We start from the raw sequence: 22801 nt of genomic DNA on the forward strand, positions 1-22801 counted from the left end.
TGGTGGGTGCAAAGAATAGAGCAAAGAGCAGACGCCACAATACAAGTTGTCTGTGCTGGGCCGACGCCGGGCTGCTGGAAAGCAAGCGCACTTCCCGGCCAGTATTTAGTAAGCGTTCCATTTCTTTTCCCAACCGTGCCAGCAACCCAGCTCTGGACTGGCCTGCAGTGCGGAGGGGCTGGTGGACGGCAGAGCCTCTGGCACTCACTCGTCACCGCCAGGGGTGGCAGGTCCTCCTTGCCCACAAGCACATGCACCGCTCCGGCCCACCTGGTGGCGGCCATGGTCACACATTCCGGTCACAGCCACTGACAACTGCCCAGAATTTTTGGCTGAGAGACAACCAGAGCTGGGCCTCTGACTCTAAACGGGCTGCAACCACAGACAAGTGTCAATTGTTCAGCAGCTGAAGGGCTTGGCCACACTTCAGGTAAATGATAACATGATGGGGCACAGTCTTGGTTTTCCATCTCAGCTAGTACAGATACACAGAAAAGGTTTAGGAAAGCAGGTGGAGTATGGGAACATATGCGTGTTTACTTACTGATGTTTATATTTAATAAACATTGACAGGGTCTCTAAAGCTAGAAGCAACAGGCCTCTCCCGAGGCACACGAGGCTTTGGAGAGCTTAACACCCGCAGCCCGTGACCCACCTACCACCACGCCATAACCACCCGTTTGTACTTGCAGTTTGAACATCAGAGGACAAAGGATACCTTCCATTATCATCTCCAAATTAAATCCTGCATTAAACTTCTGGGTTCCCCAAAACACAAAAACTAAAAAAAATGTAAGGGTCTAGATTCTCTCTTCACTGGGGCCGCGTGGAGCGGGGACAGAAAGGGGGCTTGCCAAAGACCATTCAGGCACTGAGGTTTCCAGACGCCACACTATGCTGTACCTTTTCCACCCCTCTGATGTTAATGCAACAGTCAAAATTCACATAAAAGAATCTAAATGAATTAAAATTCCTAAACCCTTCTACACACACACACACACACACACACACACACAGTTCCATACAAAAATCACAGCCAAATAACCCCACTGATTTACTACCTCTCTGTGAAGTCTGACAGCTAATTTGAATCTCAGGTCTACCAGTTATTTAATCTAAGTCTTGATTTTCTCATCTATAAAATGAGATTACAATGCCTTGATGTGTCAAACATTCATTACAATGTCGGGTCCATATTAAGTGCTCAATATAAGAGACCAATGATCAATACATGTGCTGGTATCATTTTCCAAATCACACTGCTATCTAAAGTGGTCTCTAGGGGGCCTGGGTAGCTCAGTCAGTTAAGCGTCCGACTTCAGCTCAGGTCAGGATCTCGCAGTTTGTGGGTTCGAGCTCCGCATTAGGCTCTGTGCTGACAGCTCAGAGCCTGGAGCCTGCTTCAGATTCTGTGTCTCCCTCTCTCTCTGCCCCTGCCCTGCTCATGCTGTTTCTCTCTGTCTCAATAATAAATAAACATAAAAAAAATTTTTTTAATAAAATAAATAAAGTGGTCTCTAATTTCCACAGTTCCAAGTCAAGCCCCACCAAAGGAACTCCACAAAGGTGGAGCTCCCTCTGTGGCTGAGGCACGTGGCCCAGCAGATCGTCACGGCCTGTGATAATTTCTGTATTCACACACCACCAACTGATGTCCACGATGGTGGTCAAAGATAATCTCAGCACAGTGGAAAAAACGGACAAGAGCATTTAAGACCAGGATCTAGACACAAAGTTTCACTTCACAGGCGACAAGGCTGACAAGGCTTATTTCGCAAAGCCTGTACAACATCATCAGCAATTCCCCATTTCCATAGCCACTGTCATCACCACCTCATCATCACGTCACCCAAAGGAAAAAGAAAAGAAAACAGCAACACCTATAATTTTTCTTTAGCTTCACCACAGTAAGGAGCGGCTAAGGAGGTGGCACAAATTCAGAGGGGAAAAAAAAAAGACAAAAACGGCATTAAAAGATAAATTCACAAAGGTTAACACATATTGAATTTATGGTTCATCTGTTCAGTGCTCAGGGCGAGTAATAGACCTTGAAATCTAAAATAGATTTCACATCCTTAAGGAATAGATGTTAAGGGTAAAGATCAAATGCTTTACAGAGAATGTATTTAGGAAAGCACTAACTGATTCATAAAAATTTCCTTCTGCTCATATTTCAATTCCAAAGGATAAATGCTAGGTTAAGTCACCTTTATTCCAGGATCAAATGGCCCTCCACAGTAAAGCAGTGCTGGGCTTCACCCTCCTGTGAGGCGCGCAAACCCTAGATCCTGTTATATTAAAAGCGAAAACTGGCTCTGCAAAAAGGCATAGCCTGTTTGATAAACAGCTTGCCTAAGTTATCTTCTGGGTATTCTGGGCATTCTTAAAACCATCAACAAATGTTGACTGGGCATAAAGCTCCCTGGGTTTTTGTTTGTTGTTTTGTAATTACCGTTTGCCATGAGCTACATAATATAAAAGAAAAAAGTGAGGGGAGGGGAGGTCAAAGTCCATGTCCTCAAAGTACCCTAGGTTTAGAATTCCACGATATAGACAGGGACATAAATATTAGGAATGAAACAATTACAGTCAGACAACTGACATTAGCAGCAAGAATCAAATATAAAAAGTAACAGTCCTCATAGGAGTTTATTTCCAGAAGAGGGTCAGACACCATTTAAACACTTAAAAAAATCGAATCCTTTCCTTCATACCATCCTCACTTGTAAAATACAGCTGGAAGACGATCCCATTGTAATAGCAATAAAAAGCAATCATACATACAGGGATAAACTAATATGTAACATACAAATGGCAAAACAAGTTTCCGGGAAGATAGAATGTAGAGCTGTGACAGCGCTGGAATGGAAAGACGCAGTATTGTACAGCTATCACTTCCCCTTTGCACTAAACTACAAATTAAATGTAATCAAATTCCTATTCTTCCTGCCTCCCAGATCCCCACCCCAAAAGAGGTGGAGAAAAGGAAGGGAGTCAGGCAGACTGATTCTCAAGTTCATCTGAAAGCACAAACACGCTGGCCTTGCCAAGAAATTGTTGAAAAAGAAGAATGAGGAAGCACTTGCCCTATCAGATATCCATACAGAGTATACACCAGAGGAGGGTGAGCCCTTCGCAGAGAGCCAGATCATAAGCAGTTTTAAGTTTGTGGCCTCTGCAACTTCTGCTGCAACGACTGTGCCGTTATAGCTCACAGCAGCTGCAAATACATTAACAAATGAGCACAGCTGTGTTCCAATAAAACTTTATGAAAACTAAGTGGTAGGGCAAATTTGACCTGTGGGCCGAAGTTTGCCCATGCTTGGTATAAAGGTACAAAAATTATAACGAAAAGGTACATGTCCAAGAAGACGAATCGATGGAAAAGTGTTGATGAACATATGTACATACGTATAAACACACATATGTAATTAATATACGATAAAATGGCATTTCAAATAAATGAGGAAGAGCTAATCATTCGGTAGAGGGGCAACTAGCTAGGCAGGTGGGGCAAATCAGAGTTAATTCCAACCTCACCCAAAAGTCACATGCACATGGAAGGGGAAGGCATTCGAGACAAAAGAAAAGCCCTGATTTTGGGCTCAGGGTTCTGTGTGCTCTGCCTCTACCCACCTCTCCAATCTCATCTCCTACCCGCCCTCCTCTTGCTGCTACTCCTCAGCCACAATGAGCTTCCTGTTGTTCGGTGAATATTCCAAGCACACTCCTACTTCAGGGCCTTTATATGTGCTTTGCCTTGAGCCCTCTTCTCTCTAAATATAACACAGCTTGCTCTCACATTTCACCAGGTTGCCATTTAAATATCACCTTTTTCAAAAAAAAAAAAAAAAAAGCTTATTTATTTTCAGAGACAAAGAGAAAACCAGCAGGAAAGGGGGAGAGAGAAAGGGGGACAGAGGATCCGAAGCAGGCTCCAGGCTCTGTGCTGGCAGCAGAGAGAGTCTGACACGGGGCTCAAACTCATGAACAGTAAAATCAGGACCTGACCTGAAGTTGGACGCTTAACCTACTAAGCCACCCAGGTGCCCCTAATTATCACCTTCTTACACAACCTTGCCAGTTTAACAAATAGGACCCCTTTTTGATCTTTCACCTCACCAGGTGTTTCTTTTTTCTCTTCTCTATATCATCATGTATTTGTTATCTTTCTCTGCCAATTAAAGTGTAAGCTTCACAGAAGCCAGGACTTAGTCTTGTCCACTACTGTATTCCCAGTACCTACTTAGAACACCATCTGGCCTATGATAGGTGTCAATAATTAGTGAATAAATGTAGATATAAAGGCACCAAATCTTAATTTTGATATATTCAGGGCGTTTCAAGTGCATCCACAGCATTAGCTCTTCAACTGTGAGAAGCAGCCTGGTAAAAGAGGGAACTCATAAGGAAGGCAAAGGTCAGAAAATGAAAATCTGTGAACCCTGCTGACCCATTTAGACTTACTCTCAAGGACTTGGACGTCCAAGCAGGCCAACAGAGGCTATGTGAATCAATACCCAGGCAGAGAAACAGGACACATTCAAGCGGCATCCATTCTACTCAACAGAACTTACCTCTAAGGATTACATGAACACAACATGGCTATGCCACCAGACTCTCCTGAAACCCCGCCCCGCCCCGCCGGCTCCGCTGCCGATCCGCGAGCGCTTCATTCCCTGGACTCCGCCAGGGCAGAGTGCTGCTGAAGAGCTCTGCGGAGCTCGGCTGGGAGCGCGGGCGCCGCACGGCGCTGCACGGTTTAAATCAGGAATTCTTTCGAAGGACCACTCCGCAGCAAGTGTGGCCTGGACGGTGGGTGGCCTCTCGTGAAGACCACTGGGAGGGGCTGAGGGGGCACAAGGAGGGCCTTCCGGTGGACGGTGGCGGTACAAGCGGAGAGGAGAAATCCAGGGGCAGTGGGAGTGCAGAACAGCCACACTTAACTCACACAAATTCAACCTTACTCACTGGCCCAAAAAGAAAAAGAGGAGGAAGAGAGAAGAAAAGAAATTTCAATTGTCCCACAACCGCCCTCCATTCTGCTTAATGAGCTGGAGACAGGCAACGCAAAGCCCACAGCTGCTCCTAAGGCTCGCTTTCCACGCGCCCGTCACGTTTTGCATATCTCTCAACACTGGATGCTGTCTAGTATTTAAAAACGGTTTTCCCATAAAACACGGTCCCTAAATGCAGGCCAGCTGCTCGGGCTGGTGCTCCACTGAGGAGCCAGCGCTGTGCCCCCACGCTGGAGGGAGAACGGGCCGTGCGGAGTGCCTCTGAGACAACCCCTCGAGGGGCACCTTCTCCATGTGTTCCCAAGTGCTAGTTTTAATGCAGGGGATTCTGACTATGGATCCAGAACTAGCCTCTATATAAAATGTCCCTGAACAATGAGGAAAAACCACCATGGGGACATTCAGGAGATGAGAGAGGAGTTCAATGCTTCATGTCCATTAGTCCAATTCTCCTTCTACTGGCTCAGGCAGATCACGCTGGGAATGATTCACACCTTCTGACTCCCCATCCAAAGCTCATTCCTCCATCCTAGCTTATTTGTAATCAGAGCAAAAACTGATCGATCTTCATGCTCCATAAAGGGGAAAAGCAACACCATTTCCCACCCAAAGTTGTTAATAATCAAATACACAAATTAGAATAACATTTTCTTAAAAGTTACTAAAACTAGCTAAATCCAAAACAACCTACCAACTTTTTTAAGACAAAAGATGTGCAGAGAAGCTTATTTTGATTGCAAGTACACATCTTTCTTCTGAGCAATAATGATTAACAAAAGTATTTTATTACTACCTAAACTCTAGTTGGACGACCAGTGAGCAATGCTCGCAGGCCTAGAGGTTTCCAATGCAGCACTATGCATATACACTTAATACAGGCTTCTTAATGACAAAGAAAGTGATAAACTAAACCAGTACAGGCTCTTAGGGAGGGGAGGAGCAGCATGACCATGGGACTGACAAAAAAGTTAAACAAAATCAGACAAAATTAAAGGTTATCAAAATGGTCATGTGTCCTGAATGCTTCTGGGACAGAACCAGAACATGGTCGAGCAGAGTGGGCTAAGGCCTCTCTAAATGGGGTTCAATATGGAATGCTTAGGGGTTCTCCAAACTACAGGTTACATGGCCCATTCTCCTGAAATGTCAATTTTACTAAGTGATAAAGAAAAAAATTCTGTTGTCAAAATAAAGGGTGTCTGGTAGTTGATTTTTATTCTTTAGGGTTGCCTTGTCTCCTTCCCTCTAGAAACAGAAGCCCTCTTTCCAGTTGGTTTCAGGAAGGCTGAGAACAGGAATGCCAATGGAGTCAAGAGGAGACCCCTGCCAACCTGCAAAGAACACGGAACTTCTGATTTCAATCAACACAATTCTGGATTTGTTACTGCAGCATAAAAGAAAAAAAAAATCCAACTCTTCAACAAGTCCTTACAAGGCCCTACATGATCTGACCTAAGTCATCTCATTCCATTATCCTTGCTCACTCCATTCCAGCCACTCTCTTCCTTGAAGACTCACATGAATTCCTACCTCAGGGCCTTTACATTTAATACGCCCTCTGTGTCAATGACCTCCAGAGTCCGCAAAGCCTGGCAGCTGACTTCACTGAAATATCTATTCAAATATCACCTCATCAGAGAGGTCTCTCCTCTCCTGACTCTATCAAAAGCAGCACCTACACCCCCCACCAGCTTTAAATTTACTGTGTTACTCTAAGTTTGTGCGCTACATGCCCTTTGCTGCTAGTGGGAATTTCTTTATAAAACGGATAGTAGCAGCGCCCTCTTCACAGGGCTACAGCGAGGATTAAATGAGTCGACACTGTGATGGGCTTAGAACAGTACCTGGCACACAGTAAGCGCTACCTGAGTGCTGGCTTGGACGTCGCACAGTGAGCAGGAATGGCCGGTCGGCTGTCCGCCCGGTGCTCTCTCCCCCAGCGTCCAAACCAACCTCAGCTCCCTAATTAAGCTTCTTAAAACTAATCCAGGGGCTGCACATAGGAATCACCGGGGAAGCTTGAAAACCGGCCAGGACCCCAATCCAGATCAACTAGATAAAGATGGGAGTGGGGTCGTGGGTGCTTCAGTAGCCCAGGTGATTCTACTACGCAGCCGGAGCAGGGAGTTCTAGCCCACACCTGCCGGCACACTCCATTCTGCGAACAAGCTCAGCACAGAACAGACCAGAACCCAACTCATTCACGGGGAGAACCCAACTCATTCACCGGGACAATGTCAGCACTGGCGAAACAGGGGAAAGATTCTAAGGCTGAAACGCCAGGTGCAAATGAAAAGAAACAAAGTAGCAGCAGGGAGCCCTTAACATCACTCCCCTCATCAATAAATATTTGCTACTTCAAGGAACAAAAGCCAAAAGGCAAACCACACAGAGAGGAACCTGATAACGGATGGGAAGCAGGTCATTGTAGGTGACTCAGCGTTTTCACTGAACACAAGATCCAAAATTAAAGCTGTCCAAGCACACTGCTGCTGGCTTTTTCCTTCTCTCACAAGACTCCTAAACGAGGCTGCGAGAAGCCATCCGCCCCGGAGAGGCGGTATGCCACCTAGCACCGTCATCCGCTCCGCGACCCGTGCCTGCTGGTACCATCTCAAAGGAGTCGGCCACGTCAGGACACCCTGTCTGGCTGCGTTCCCAGTGTGACAAGGCACAAGGGGCCCTAGATTCATTCCCTTCGCCCGCCCTACCCGCTGAAGAACACAGATCCACTCAATAGTTCAGAGTAAAACTCATCCTTTAATCTCACTGAGGACACAAGAGCCCTGCCGCGCTGGCATCAGAAAGGCCCGGGTTGGAGTCTCGGCTCTGTGACACCCTAGCTGAGTGACCCTGCCAGTTGGGTACCTGATCTCACTGTGCCTCAGTGTCCTCATCTGTACAACTGGAAGAATGGACCCCCCTTAACAAGGCTATTATGAGGAGAAAATAAGATGGCATGTGCCAAGCACTTAGCACAGTGCTGGCCCACGCTGTGCACCCATAACAGTTCATTGTCTGGACCCCTGTGACTATTAGAACACAGAACAGACGAAGACGCACTGAACCTAGCAGATCAAAAAGTAAAGACAGGGCAGAAGGGATGACAAAGTGATGGGTCTTTAAAAGTATGGCATCAATAGCCAGCAGCCCGGACTGGAATGTGCCACTATCCTTCTCAGCCGCCTGTTTAATTAAGAACAAGTAATCTGTGGCCTAATTGTTGGGAACGGCATCTGCAGAAAGGAATACTAAGCAGGAAAAAGACTCGAACTCAATCTCAACTACAGAAAAAAGAAAATAATTTCAAAAATGTTACACAAAAACACATTAGTAGCCCTACTAAAAGGTAAGTTTTAGGTTTTCTAGCTTTTCTGCAATGTTGTTAGGTATCTCCTAGATTTAAAAATAATTTAAGAAGTATGTTTCAGGGGTGCCTGAGTGGCTCAGTTGGTTAAGCAAACAACTTAAGCTCAGGTCATGATCTCAAGCCCTGCATCAGGCTCTGTGCTGACAGCTCAGAGCCTGGAGCCTGCTTCAGATTCTGTCTCCCTCCCTCTCTACCCCTTCCCCACTCACCCTCTGTCTCTCTCCCTCTCAAAATTAAATAAACATTAAAAAAAATTAGAAGTTAATACATGTCTATTTAAAGTCAGATTTGGAGCTCCTGGGTGGCTCAGTCAGTTAAGCATCTGACTTTTGATTTCAACTCAGGTCAGGATCTCAGTTTGTGAGACTGAGCCCCATGTCAGGTTCTGTGCTGACCATGAGAAGCCTTCTTGGGATTCTCTCTCTGCCTCTCCCATGTTTTCTATCAAAAATAAATAAATAAAAACTTTAAAAAATGTAAAAAAGGTAAATAAGATTTAAGAAGACTAAATAAACACGACTATTTCATGAGTTGAGAAAAGGTATGCAATACTTTGCCACAATCGGTTCCCCAATTAGAATCTGTTTTTAAATGCCTACTGTCACTGAGAGAAAGATGGCAGAAAGGAGGGGAGAGGAGGAGTGGTTAGAAGGAATTCATCCTACATCCCGAGGCAGTTCGGCCCCACTCTGAGAACAAAAGAACCAGAAGCAAAATGGAGGCAGAGAGGTCAGCTAGTTCCGCTGTCATCATCCATGGGCCAGAGACAAAATACGGGATTCCGGGACACCTGCAGGGCCACCACAGGATTCAACCAAAGGCACAAACAGAAGGTTGCGTATTACTTCATTGGCAGCGGAGGGGCATCTATACCCTGCCGTCAGAATGCCTGGGTTAGATTCTCAATTCGCCACTTACATTCTCCACCTCAGCTTCCGCAGTTGTGAAACGGGAATAACAGTGCACAACCTGCTTCAGAGGGTTGTGGCGGGGACTGAAGGCGTCAACACGGCCAAGCAGCTGGCACAGTCCAAGAATAATCTCCTAACCTGTGTCAGGCCCTCCCCACTCCCCCTTGTCCCTCCTCTCTCCCTCTGCCCCCCCTTCTCCTCTCCTTCCTACTCATACACTCTCCCTGGTCCCCCTTCTCAGCCCTTCGCCCCTGTGGCTCCTGTCCACTCCTCGACCTTGTCCCCCTCACTCCCATTCTCCTGCCCCAGTTCTCAGTACTGTCCCCTCTGCCGGGAAAGCACCCTCCCACCTCATCCGCCCAGGCACACATAGATCTTTTTCTTCCCACAGGAAAACTTCAAAAACAAAACCCACGGTATAAATACGAACCTTTCCATGAAGGAAATTTTAAAGACTTCCCATTTGTTCCCAAAGCACCCTGGGCATCCAACTAACTTAGCTGCCACCCTGTGGTACTTACACCGTCCATTACTTCTCTGCCTCCACCCTTAGCCCTCTGGAAAAAACTTCTTAGGCACAGAGACCCACTCATGCCCACAGTCATGTGCGTTACAGCAATGCCTGGCAACAAACCAGAAAGCCTCAAATGTTTGGTAAGTGGCTAACTGAGGGAATGCCCCACTAGGTTCTTTTCCTTCTGATAACCTCTCTTCCTCTCAAGGATCTCCTTTCATAGTCTAATGAGGAGGGTGTAGTTATAAAGCAATCATTAGCAACAAAAACCTTTCTCTAAACTGTGTGTTGTATCTCATTTAATCCTTGGGATGGCTCTGACCTTGCCTCCAACTTCTTCCTCTCTGCCCAACCCCCAGCGCCACTCCAAGAACACCAGCCTCTTTGCGATTCTTCAGTTACAGCCATAGGCTGCTCCCACTTAGAGCCTCGCCTTCTTTCCAGCTGCCTGGAATGCTCCTCACCCCCATCAGGTCTTAACTTAAAACCTGACCCTGGTATTTAAAACCACAACATGTGCCACTCCTCTCCCCTCCCTGCTCACACACCTGTGCTCCCCCTCCCCCACCGCTTTATTTTTTTTTTTTCCTTACACAGCTTATCATCATCTGATCCTCCCCCACACTAGAATGAGAACTGCATTCGAGATGAACCGGGCCTGGCACACGGTAGGTGCTCAGGAAACACTGCTGACTGACTGCACAACTCCATGTGCTGCAGCACGGAGGTTTTACGCGTGAGGACTCTGAAGCTCAGAGCAGCTGAGTAACTTACCCATGGTCACACAGCTGGTATGTAGCAGAGCAAAGATCTGAATCCCAGCAATTTGACTCTAGGGCCCAACACTTAACTATTATGCTTTCCTGTCTCCCAGCCTGAACCAGGTAACAATTCAAGATATCATCACATCCAGGGAGCAAATCCTAGCATACATCTTTGGGCCACACAGAACAGCCATCCACTGGAAAACTTCAGGAGAATAAGTCATTTCACTCTAGACAGTTCCACATGGTAAAGCATTACCAGATTTATAATTCATACAGTCCTGATAGTTTTGCTTTAGATTTAATAGTTCAGTAAAAAAGGAGAGAGAGAGATTTATACTGTACTGTACACATACTTTTTAAACTGTGATCTCCCCATGAACAGCAAAGTGACTAATCATCAACTAACATGGAGGCGGCCTAAGATGACATATATTAAAAGCCAAAACTTGTGGTGGATGTGGAGGAGAGAAGTAGACTGCAAGGGGGCACAAGGGAACTTTTGGGGGTAATGAAAATGTTCTATATCTTAATTTTAGTAGTGGTTACACCTACCAGTAAGGATATTTATCAAAATTCATCAAGCTCTATACACTTAAAATAGGCACAATTTTATAGTATGCATATTATACTCAATGAATGACTAAAATGCAATAAAGAATATCAGATAGGAATTTTAGGTAAATATTCTACCCAAAAAAGCCACAAATAATATTTCCATAGCTAATCCTCCCAAATCAGATCCAAAAAGACGCACCAGAAGGTATACATTAGTTCCTGAGCATCACATTTTGTTTGTTTTTTGTTTATTTGTTTTCAGGACAAAGAGGTGATTAGAAAAAGACCAGCAGTGTAAAGCTCTGTGTGCTGAGATCCAGTGACACAGTGAGTCGACATGTGGCCCAGAGTCCTGACTGGCCATTGGCAAAGACAGCACCCACATCTGACATGGCCTGTGTGTTCTTTCTGTCCTTTGGGTAACCTGAGACCAGGAATCTAGCACCCTGAACAGGGCCCAGTCGGGGCCCAGTCGGGGTAGAAAGGCACATCACTGCTCTTCTCCACAAGGGCCTCTGCCACGAAAGGACCAGTGAGAGGTCTGGATGTTGATCTATTGTCGGAATTCTTAGTTTTGAACACCAGACACCAACTAACTAATAAAACAGGATAATGACTTCTCTTTTAAAGGGCCACTGGATAATTCACAGAATGTCTAAAAAATTCAGAAAGCCAAGTTACATAACCAAAACAATGCTTAATGGCACACGGCGGAGCACACAGACAGGGCCAGAACTGGCTGGCCCCTAGGACCACAGCGACTGCCCCCACTGCCCAGCCTCTCCAAGTGGCCTCAAGGCTCTCCGTGGCTTCCTGCCATCCCTTGCCTTGGGCTTCAGGCTCACACTCTGTGGTGGGTGTGTCTGAGCAGGTCTGCCTGCAAAGGTAGGAATTTCCCAGCCAAAGAAAGAGCCAGGGCCCCGAAGACTGACAATGCCCATTGCAAACATAAATGGATGACACACCATCTCTGGGGATACTAGTGATGCAGGCCAGCAAGTAGCAAAAGGTTTAAAAAAAAAAAACTAGGGGCACCTGGGTGGCTCAGTAGGTTGAGCATCCGACTTCAGCTCAGGTCATGATCTCACAGTCTGTCGGTTCTAGCCCACGTCAGGCTCTGTGCTGACAACTAGCTCAGAGTCTGGAGCCTGCTTCAGATTCTGTATCTCCCTCTCTCTGAATCTGGTCGTAAAACGAAAAGAGATGTAGCGCCAGTCCGGTCAAGCCCTGCGTTAGCCTTCCCTACACAGACTTATACACCAGATCTGAACCGGAAACGTGCATTTTCACACACAGACTCCTGGTCCCTTCACACAGCATCAGCATTTTACTTTCTCCTAGAGGATTTCCCCGTGCCTCACTCTTCAAAACTGGTATCTGCATGTATTTAAGAAGAAATATTATTGGGGCACCTGGTGGCTCAGTTGGCTAAGGGACCAACTCTTGATTTCAGCTCAGGTCATGATCTCATGGTGGTGGGATCAAGCCCCAAGTGGGGCTATAGACGGGCGTGGAGCCTGCTTAGGATTCTCACCTCTCCCTCTGTGCCTCCCCCTGCCTGCTCTCGAGCACGCACACACACTCTCTCTCTCTCTCTCTTTCTGTCCCAAAAATATATATGTATATTATTAAAATTGGTTTGCTTATGGCTGAGTTTGTTAAAAAAGACAGAAGATGAATAAGTGAAAGTTTGTATTCCCTGAAGAAAAATCTGAAGATAATCACTCAGAAGAAGCATGCTAAATAGGGAAAATTAAAATTTTCTAGGTAATTCGCTACTTAAGAGTTGACCATTTAAGTGTAATCCAATACATATTTGAGGACCTAAACAAAGGATCATCTTGGGTGATAAAGTGGATACGAAGTCAGACAAACCCAGATCACAAGGGAGTAATAATCTAATTGGGGAGGGACAGATAAACAAACAAACAGCTGTTATAGGAGTTAACACTGAGAGCAGAAGTAAACAGCACGTGGAGATTCAACAGAGGGATGAGTCTGCTAGAGTGGGAACAGTTCCCCAGAAGTAGCACTGATGGCAGGGACAAGGAGGCAGCAGTTTAGGGGGAAGAAGGCGAGCCTCAACTACAGAAGCTGGTTCCACCCCAGGTTCTGAGAAGTCTGTATCTCATCAAGCTAACGGGAGCCCTCAAGGTTTTGTCTAGGGGACTCCTAAGGACAAAGATGATTTTACTAGTGAAGCGGAGGACAAAGTGAGAGGAGGCTGAGGCTGGCAAATGGATTACTGCTGATTAACAACATAAGGAAAGAGGGATAGGTCCAGGCGATAGCAATAGGTCTGAGAGTTCAGTAGAGCATGGAAGGTGACGGGGTCTCTATCTTACTACCTGCCCAGGAAAGGATAAGAAATGTCTAAGCTTCCAGCTTGGGTTAGTTAACGACTTGCAGTTCATTAACCAAATGAATAATACTAATTAGTCTTGTTTTCCTCTTTGTTTTGACTACTAGGATGCTCAGAGCCAAAATATGGCCCATTTCTAATATACAGCAAGCATTTTTATGCAGCCTGTAAATCTACAGTTTATTTACCTTCTCTTGATAGGCTCTTATTTATACTTAGTAAGGCAACTTTGTATAAACTGATAGATTTAAAAAAAAATTGAGACCAAGATGGAAACAACTGGACCAAGTAGTTGGCTCAAGATACAACCTGCAGGCCGACCCAGAGCATTCCTCACTGTTCTTCCCCACTAGCACAGGCCACATGTCACAAAAGCCGCTGAAAAACGCCAGACTTTCACTTTCTCAACCTTCCTTACAAGTAGCAGGGCCACAGGATCAGTTCTATTCAGTGAAACTGAAGGGGGAAGTCTCCAAGGCTACCTTCTAGAAGACTCCTCTCTGCTAAGAGGGAATTTTAAGAAAATATGTTCCTGTCTTCCCCATCTTACACAGGCATGATGTCTGGGGCCCCAGCAACCACACTGCCAACATGAGGTAACGAGCCTGAGGCTCTCCATAAGTCAAAATACTAAGAATAGAGGAAGAAAAGTATGCAAAGAAGCTGGAGTATTCAAAGACGTCGTTCAGACACTGCACCATCCTTACAATCATCTATTCTCTATAACCCTTGCTACCGGACAATACGTTCTATCATTTATGCCATTTTTAGTTTTGTTACTTGCCAATAATTGATACAACAGAGGTCAAATCATGAGGTCAGTTTCTGACAGGTTGATTTTTTATTCTACTGAGTTAACAAGATCATTATTATTGAGATGACAAAATGCCAACATGTATTAATAGCCAGAAAGAAAGCAATAAACTATAAGAGCTGCTGGGACCAATTAAAGATAAAAAGAGAAAGAAAATAATGATAAATAACATTTGAAAAAAATGTGATCAAGTATACGCAGGGGCATTCTTCGAGGAAAAGAGAAAGGAAAGAGTAAATGTACAGAAGTTCTCTAAGGTGAAGAAAACGAAGGAGATTTACTTTCCTGGCCATGCTATAGACAAGATAACCTAAAAACCTTTCCAATATAAAACAGCAGGGAAAAAAACTGGGCCAAGTGTAAGAAACAGCTGTTTAAATGCACAGGCAAGTTCACATGAAAATAAAGGACCTCCACTGGGGCGCCTGAGTCAGTTAAGCACCCCACTTTGGCTCAGGTCATGATCTCGCAGTTCACTCGTTCGAGCCCCGCATTGGGCTCTGTGCTGACAGCTGAGAGCCTGGAACCTGCTTTGGATTCTGTGTCTCCCTCTCTCTCTACCACTCCCCTGCTTGTACTGTCTCTTTCTCTCAAAAGTAAATAAAACATTAAAAAAATTTCTTTAATAAAATTAAAAAAAAAAAGGACCTCCCCAAAGGCCAAAAATCAAAGAGGGGAATCCACAGCATAAAATATAAGCTGATCATGTTTAGAAACCTAAGGCTTGGGGGTCTGGAGAAGAGAGGGACTGTGTGTGTGTGTAAAGGGCAACTGCCCTTTGGGATATAACAAAAATAAACAGGAAAATTATTAATCTAATATTTCTTTTAAAACACCATCTTGAAGATAATTATAACTCTTGTTTTCAACTTCATACCATTTATCCTTTATATGAGAGCAAATTCCAGTATTAAGCACACATTTTAAAAAACATGTCCACATACATTTACATACCACAAAGGGCTTTGTGAATATTTCATCAAAAGATCAAGTAAAACATAAGACAAACAAAAATCTTTTCCTGAAAAAAACCACACATTGCCCAGTTTTTCAGCCATCATTTAACCATTAATCATTTAACAAAGTATGCAAGTTCAGTATATTTGTAACCATACTAAAAGGTTTCCAAATTTTAGGACTTTTTGGTAAAATTATATCATTAGGATCATTAAAATATTCTTCTAGCGACTATGCTACCAATAGTTTCACAATACCTAATATATCACATAAAAGTCTGTCATCTCTGAGCTAATATTATGGCCCTCTACATTACAGATTCTGTGATAGACAGATTCAGTATATAAATGGTAATGGGAACCAGCAAAGGATGTGGCATTTGGGGCATCTAAAAACTGAGAGGGTGGTCTCTAATTATTAAAGAGGCAAAAACCATTACAGCAGCTGTTACAAACAAAACAATACAAAAACTTATGGTCCTTCACCGAGTTTACCTTCTTCTAGCCTCTTTTGCTTCCCCTGTTCCCTTGAAAAACTGAAAACCTCATATATTCCCTTTGCTCATCTTCATGCTGGCTTCAGGAATGGGTACATTACCACCCTAAATTCCATTAAGCCGCCTCCATCACTTGAAGACCATCTTTGAAAAAGTCCTACCTTTGGGCAGTCCAAACAGCCCAAGAAATATAAACACATAACCTGTACTATCTTCACAATGGTTACACTGGTCTCCGCTGCATTCCCAGATTTCCGTAAAATGAAACCTTTTAACCTAGTGTTTACGTACACTGGATGCCACAATAAATACAGCATCCTAAACTCTGCTTTAAGATAGTGCTGCATTTTGAATGTTTTTCCAAACCTATGAGCTAGATGATAAAAGACTAAGCATTTACCCTACATATAAGGCCACCAAATGCCGGAGGAAGTAATCAACTAGTGAATCAAGAACCCAAGTGCAAAAGGACTGCGTTTGGCTTCGTTCTCCCCCTCCCGCTGACAGACGTGGAAGGTCTAGCGAATCGCTCCAGCCCTAGGGGACAAGGGAAGATCCCAAGAGCGCATTCCGGTCCACCGGGAAAAAAGCACGAGTTAGCAGAGCCGGGAGGCTCCGAAGGGCGCGAAGCATTCTGGGACTCGTTTCCACAGTTACCCACGTGCACCCAACCCAACCGCGGCCCCGCACGGCGCGGACTACAAGTCCCAGAATTCCGCGCGACCGCCTTTCCCCTTCACACTCGGCCACTAGAGCCAGACCCTAAAGGAAACCCCTAAAGCGTCCTCCCCGCAAGCTAGGCAGAGGTCGCGCTCCGCAAGCGCTACGCGGAGCCTGTGGTCCAGCCACTCCCTGCAGGGAAGCGGGTCTCTAGGCACCAACGTCCACACCTGACGACCAAAAATTAGAAAACTGCGTCACAGACTGCCAAACCCACGGACTGCCTGGGACCCCAACACCTCCCCTGCGCAAAACCCCCCACCTGGTCTCCAGGGCCCGACTCCTCCCGCTTCTGCCGCGGAAAACCCGCAGCCCGCGCCCGCGCCCCGCCTCCCAGTCCCGCAGCAGAGCAGAGCCCGCGCCAGCGCTGACCTCGCTTCCCGCCGCTCTGGGGGAACCGCGGCCAGCGCCAACCTCAGGGCACCTCCCCGCCCCCTCCACCTCAGCCCCGCCCCCTCCTCTCCCCGCACCCCGAAGCTCAGGGCTCGCTCTTACACGGACCCAGTCTTGATCCGGGGGAGGGAACACCCCCCTGAAAACTGAGTTTGACACCTTCCCCCTGAGCCCCGCGCGGACCGAATCTGGACTTGACAGTCCTCCCCCTGCCCTGGCCCCTCCCAACCCCCCTTTCCTCCCAACTAGCTTTACACCCCCACCGCACCTCCCTACCCCTGCCCCCATCCTGTCACCTCAAACCCTCCCCTCCTTCCTCGCCTCTAACTCCCAATTACCCTCTCTTCCCAACACCTGCTCAATCCTATTACCCCAACGTCTGCCCCCTCTTACCACTCCCAGTGACCCCACCACCCTCCCTATCCCTCTCCAGCCCGCCGGACTCCCAACTATCCCATCACACCCCAATCCCTCCCACCACTTCGCTCTCCCGTTACATCAGCCCTCATCTCCGCGCCCGCCCTCCAGCCCCGCTCGTCCGCTGCCCCCGTTCCCCCACCGCATTGTTCCCCCCCCCACCCCCGCCAACCAGCCCTCCTTCCCATTGTCCCCGCCCCCGCGCTCCCCTAGCACTCACCCGCCTTTCTCACGGAGCCGCCCGCACCGCTCAGCCCCTAGGAAATCCTCACCCCTGCGCCCCGCTCGCTCGCTCCCTCCCTCTCTCCTCGCGCCGGTGCCACCCCCGGCCCTGGCCGCTAGCGCCCGCCGCCGCCTCCACCTCCATTCACCCGGGGCACTCCGGTCCCAGCCCTTCATTGCACGTCCCGCCCCCCCTGCCCCCAACACTGAAAAGGAGCCAGTCCCCACCCCCTTCACCTCCGCCCTCCCCCGTCAGGCCGGTCCCCTCCCCCCCACGCCCGCCCCCGCCCCGCGCCGCCCGCAGCGTCACCGCCCGCCCCGGCCCCGGGAGGGGAAGGGGTGGCTCCCGGGCCGGGACTCCCGGCGCGTTTCGGGACAGGAGGCGCGGGGCGGGGACTGCGGGAGCGGAGTGGAGAGTGCTGGCAACCGCCCGGCCCCGGCCAGCTCGCTCTCTGTTACTCACTGACAGCGGCGGCATCCGAGTGCATTTTCGGGCAGCTCACACCCCACTCGCCGCCCAGGCTCCCGCGCTCGCCTCGCGGTCCCCCCACCGGCTCGCCGCACCTCGGCTTGGAGCTGAGGACCAGCCGCCAGCACTCCGGGCCAGCCCACCTCGCCTCCAATCATTGGCTGAACCTCGGCCGAGAGACCACCCCTCCGCGCCTCTCATTTGAGAAAAGGAGTGCGGTGGGCGCCGGTCTGGAGCGGGCAAAGAGGCCCCGCCCCCTTAGGTCTAATGCGATTGGTCCCGGCGACTTGTTCTCGTAACGCCCCTGGCGGAGGCCACGCTCTGGAGCAGCAGGTTGGACCCGGCTGCTGTCACTCTTCCCCGGGGGTCCGAAAGCGCGTGTAGGGGCGAGGCTGGCGAATTGGTCCACCTTGACCCTGAAGCCCCGCCCCGTTAGGGGCGGGATTGGTGGAGCTGCAGACCAACCGAGAAAGAAGGGTCGGCTTCTGAAACAAAGCACGCGTGGTGTTGCGTGAATAGCCGTGAAGGGAAAGCACAGTTGGGGCGTCTTGTGTCCCGCTACAAGGAGTAGGGGAGTTAGCCCCTACTTGCGTCACCCACTTGTCTCGCACGCCTCGGAGCGGTTCTCAGCAGCCCAGCCGGTGCGAACTTGGATTGGGACTTCTCTTGTTAGCTGTTTCCTACTGCTGGAAACGATAAAGAATCATCGCGTCCTCTTTCCAGCAAATCCTCTGGTGAGGAACAAACTCCTATTTCTTGTACATCAATTACAACAATCCAGCCTATTCTCGGTTTTGAATTGCACTTTTCCAGAATCAACACTCTTCTTACCCATTGGTCACAAATGGGCTGTTCTAAAGGCTTCGAATCCTACAGGCTTTGTCCATCGTCAAACACACATCTGAATACCCCCCCCCTCTACCAGGGCATACAGGAAATCCGGGCCACGCTCTGAGTTTCGGGCTCAGACTGGCATGTTGGCAAGTCCAGGGGATAGGCGCTGAGTCCTCGAAGGACAACTGGCTGAACTGAGAGAATCTCATTTGCTGACGCTGAGAGGGCCTTCTTTGGCTGTTAGTTGGCAGAGGAAGGTGTTAATTTAAGTGACTTCTTAAGAATGCTTAAGACGATGGAGTTTCCTACGGCAAGATTTCGCACCATTTTTATGAGTTCCAACCATTTTTTTAAAATGCTTGGCAACCAAGTGGTCACACTTCACCATAATGTAGCAGGATAATGTTTTGAGATATTTTGGAAGGATAGCCCTCTCCTACCCCAATCACTGGACGTAGCCACCGCTTACATGTATCTCAAGGCCCGGCCCCAGCCTAGGCCAGGGCATTACTCTCCCCTCCAAGAATGGATTACACCACAAACAACTGCTAACAAAACATTAGTGGTTTAAATTTTAGATTTCTATAGCCAAGGCTTTTGAGTTTCAGAGTTCTGAAATTTAGGTTTCAAATCAGAGGATAAATGTTACACCAAAAACAAGATATTTTGAAAGAACAGGATCAAATCAGTTCCTCTGTCCATGCCACTCCCATTGTTGTATACCACATCCCCTTTAAGCTCTAATGTCTCCTGAGTAAATTACATCCTTATAATTTTGGATCTATCATACTTCTCTATCATACTTCTATCGTTCAGACATTTATGAATCACTTCACCTAATTATAGAATCTCAGAATTGACCTGAATTTATCCACTTCAGTTTTCTTCTCAAGAATCGTATCCATATTGGTGACCTTTAACCTGAAAGATCTGTCAGCTGGACCTCACAGAGATGGGTAAGTACCTCCGGACTCTGAAATGGGCCATTCCTTGTTGAGCAGATCTAATCCTAAGAAAAGTCCCTTCTTACTCTGAACTAAGAGCTGTGTTTGCATTCTTTGTGCCATGTATGTGTTCAACCTACTCTATAGCTAGAAAATAACAAATTATATATGGTTCACAGAAATTAATAATATTTTGTATATATATTTGTATAGTTTTTACTGACCATGGTAATTTAAGGGCTGAAACACAATTGTTGTTCTGCACAGAAATGAGTTTACTTCTTGACACCACCAAATTAAAATAAGCCCACAATTAATTTGTTCTAGGTAGCCATTTACTGATTTTTTTCTTTTACAGCAAACTTTATAATAATAAATATGATGGCTAAGCCACATGAGGGACCTGCCCACTGCTTTGCCCCTAGCACCCACTTCATTGGCTCAGTGTCTCCACAAAAATATATAGGATGTTCAACCTTTGTTGCTTTTCAGCATCACCTTCAGTCAGGTCTATATGGTTATTTTCAAGTGAAAAACAGACTTAGAGAGTAATCTATACAAATCTTTTTGGTAGGTCAGCTACAGCCTGAAGATTGAGGGGCTAAGTTCATACTTAGTCTGCTAAGACTCACTGCCCCACAGGTTGTATGAATAGTAAAACAGGTATAATTAAATGAATACATAATATTCTGTAACTATCACCCCCATCAGTTTAATAATCCACAAGACTAGAAACCTTTGAGGGCAGGAAACTTGTTATATTTATCTTATGTCCCAGCACATAGTATAGTGCTTTCAAATAGTAGGTACTAGTTAGCCATTCCTTAAAGTGAACTGAATGTTGACTATAATGTGGAATTTTAGATCTGGGAAAAGCCTTGAGAAAATCCAACTTCCTCATTTTAAGAATGTGAGACTTAAGGGGTACCTGGGTGGTATAATCGGTTGAGCATCCTGCTTCAGCTCAGATCATGATCTTGCGATTCGTAGGTTCAGTCCCCGCGTCAGGCTCTGTGCTGACAGCTAGCTCAGAGCCTGGAGCCTGTCTTCAGATTCTGTGTCTCCCTTTCTCTCTGACCCTCCTCTGCTCATGCTGTCTCTCTCTCTCTCTCTCTCTCTCAAAAAAAAAAATAAATAAAAATTAGAAGGAAAAAAAAGAACATGAGACTTGAGGTCCAAAGGAGTTAAATGTCTAATCCAAGCCACTCAGCTAGTTAATAGCAAAGCAGAAACTCAACAGGTTTCTTGGCTCCTAGACCAGGTCTTTCCCCCTGTACCACACTGCCCAATATCATAGCTTCAAACCCCAAAGATGGGTAAGCTACTCTTCCTTCCCATTTGAACGTTATTATAAAAATCTAATACAAATTCTATACTTCATATCTGAAATACTTCCTTTTTGTGAAACTCAATAGGAAATTTTTTCAATATGTAATATAGCATTTAACGTTTTTTTCATTGGCACCGTTTCCAAATAACTTGATCCTTATGGGGATGTTTACAGAGATAATAATGTTACATTTCTGTGCATTTATATTCAGATCCTTGGCGGGAAAATTAATAAGTATCTTGGGACCGTGATGGCAGAGTAAAACTTTTCCCCAAATTCCACACAGCCCACATTAGCATCCTTTTCTGTATACGTTGGGAATTGGGGATACAGAGTGGAGAATGTCATAGTCCTGAAAATAAAGTTGGCCTGCTTAGACAAATACATAAATGTTCCCCTGGTAAAATTTGAAGAGAATCAAAAAGAACACGTATCAAGAAGGAGTTAATTCAGCCTCAGATCGCAGTGAGAGAGTGTGTACAACTCCGCTAGTCATCAAAGGTCGGGCTACCTGGGTTTACGTGGAAACGAAAACAAAAAACGTAAATATATCTGTAGAGGTCAGGAGCATTCATTTCTCCAGACTCATAACCAACTGACAGTTTGCTAATCCAGATGATGACAACTTGTTTTTTTAGTTGCTTCCCGTGTGACAGTGCTTTGCTTGTTAAAGTATTCCACCTAACCTTCCACACTCCAGTAGAGTACGAATAGTATCCCTAATTTACAGATAAGTTAACTGAGGCTCAGACAGCTTCAGTACCCCGCCATCTAGCTAATAAGGAATAGTGCCCCTAAGTGGTGAAACTCCCTGAGTTATAATGTTCCCCCTCTTTTTAATCAGGTTAATATATGCCCTCCAGGGGTGCCTGGGTTGGCTCAGTCAGTTAAGCATCCGGCTTCTGCTCAGGCATGATCTCATGGTTCATGGGTTCGAGTCCCACATCGGGCTTTGTGCTGACAGCTAACTCAGAGCTTGAAGCCTGTCTTCAGATTCTGTGTCTCCCTCTCTCTCTGACCCTTCCCTGCTGGTGCTGTCTCTCAAAAATAAATAAAAAACATTAAAAAAAAATATGCCCTCCATAGCTAAGAGCCTTATTTATAAGGATACAATAATATGGGGGTGAATGTACTTTGAAAAGATAGTGAAACCTGGCCTTTTTCTCGAGTTGAATATCCAGACTCAGGTTGCCTTTGTAGATACATGTTATGAAAAATAGGAGTCAGAAAGATTATTTTCAGGTTACTCCATCCTTCTTATCTATTTTATCCTTTGACCTTATTTCAGTAGCAACTATCATCGTCATGGAATGTTATTAATGAGATTATTTCTCTAGAGTGTCTAATGAGGCTCTGCTGAATGGAATAAATTCACTGCTCTGATGTATCAGTGGCAGGGGGCAGCCACTTCAGCCTACTGGAGTTCGCCTTTTAACCATCAAGGTCTGTGTTACTGGGAAACCGTTTCAGCTCTTAAGCTTTTAATTTCATAGGAACGTCACTGTGACTTCCACTGCTTTTCACTTATATACATAGAACAGTTTTGCAATAGTCACTTGCCAGATACCACTAGAGTACTAAAAATGCAGGTTTTGTTTTTCAATACCTGTATATCGTCACGTCCCAATTATTAGGCTAATGGAAAAGGCATAGAAGTAGACATTTTCCTCCACTGTCACCAATAGGGACAGTCTTTCCTCAAAACTGG

General features: G+C 46.2%; 1 protein-coding gene across 13 annotated transcripts in view; it reads right to left on the minus strand.

The window, feature by feature from the left end:
* Nucleotides 1-22801, minus strand: part of DCUN1D4 (defective in cullin neddylation 1 domain containing 4) — a 133504-nt gene that overhangs the window by 105266 nt on the left and 5437 nt on the right. Inside the window, exon 1 of one of the 13 annotated variants that reach the window (XM_029945889.1) lies at nucleotides 17980-18190. The exons of 11 other annotated variants lie outside the window; for them this stretch is intronic. In XM_029945889.1, coding sequence (XP_029801749.1) covers nucleotides 17980-18004 — 25 coding nt within the window. In that variant the 5' untranslated portion in view covers nucleotides 18005-18190. Of the gene's footprint in view, nucleotides 1-16856; nucleotides 16875-17979; nucleotides 18191-22801 lie in introns of those variants that run through there. One more of the 13 variants, XM_029945939.1, reaches the window with a different exon arrangement.

This window comes from Suricata suricatta, chromosome 1, assembly GCF_006229205.1.
Source record: "Suricata suricatta isolate VVHF042 chromosome 1, meerkat_22Aug2017_6uvM2_HiC, whole genome shotgun sequence".
Classification (NCBI taxonomy): Eukaryota; Metazoa; Chordata; class Mammalia; order Carnivora; family Herpestidae; genus Suricata; species Suricata suricatta.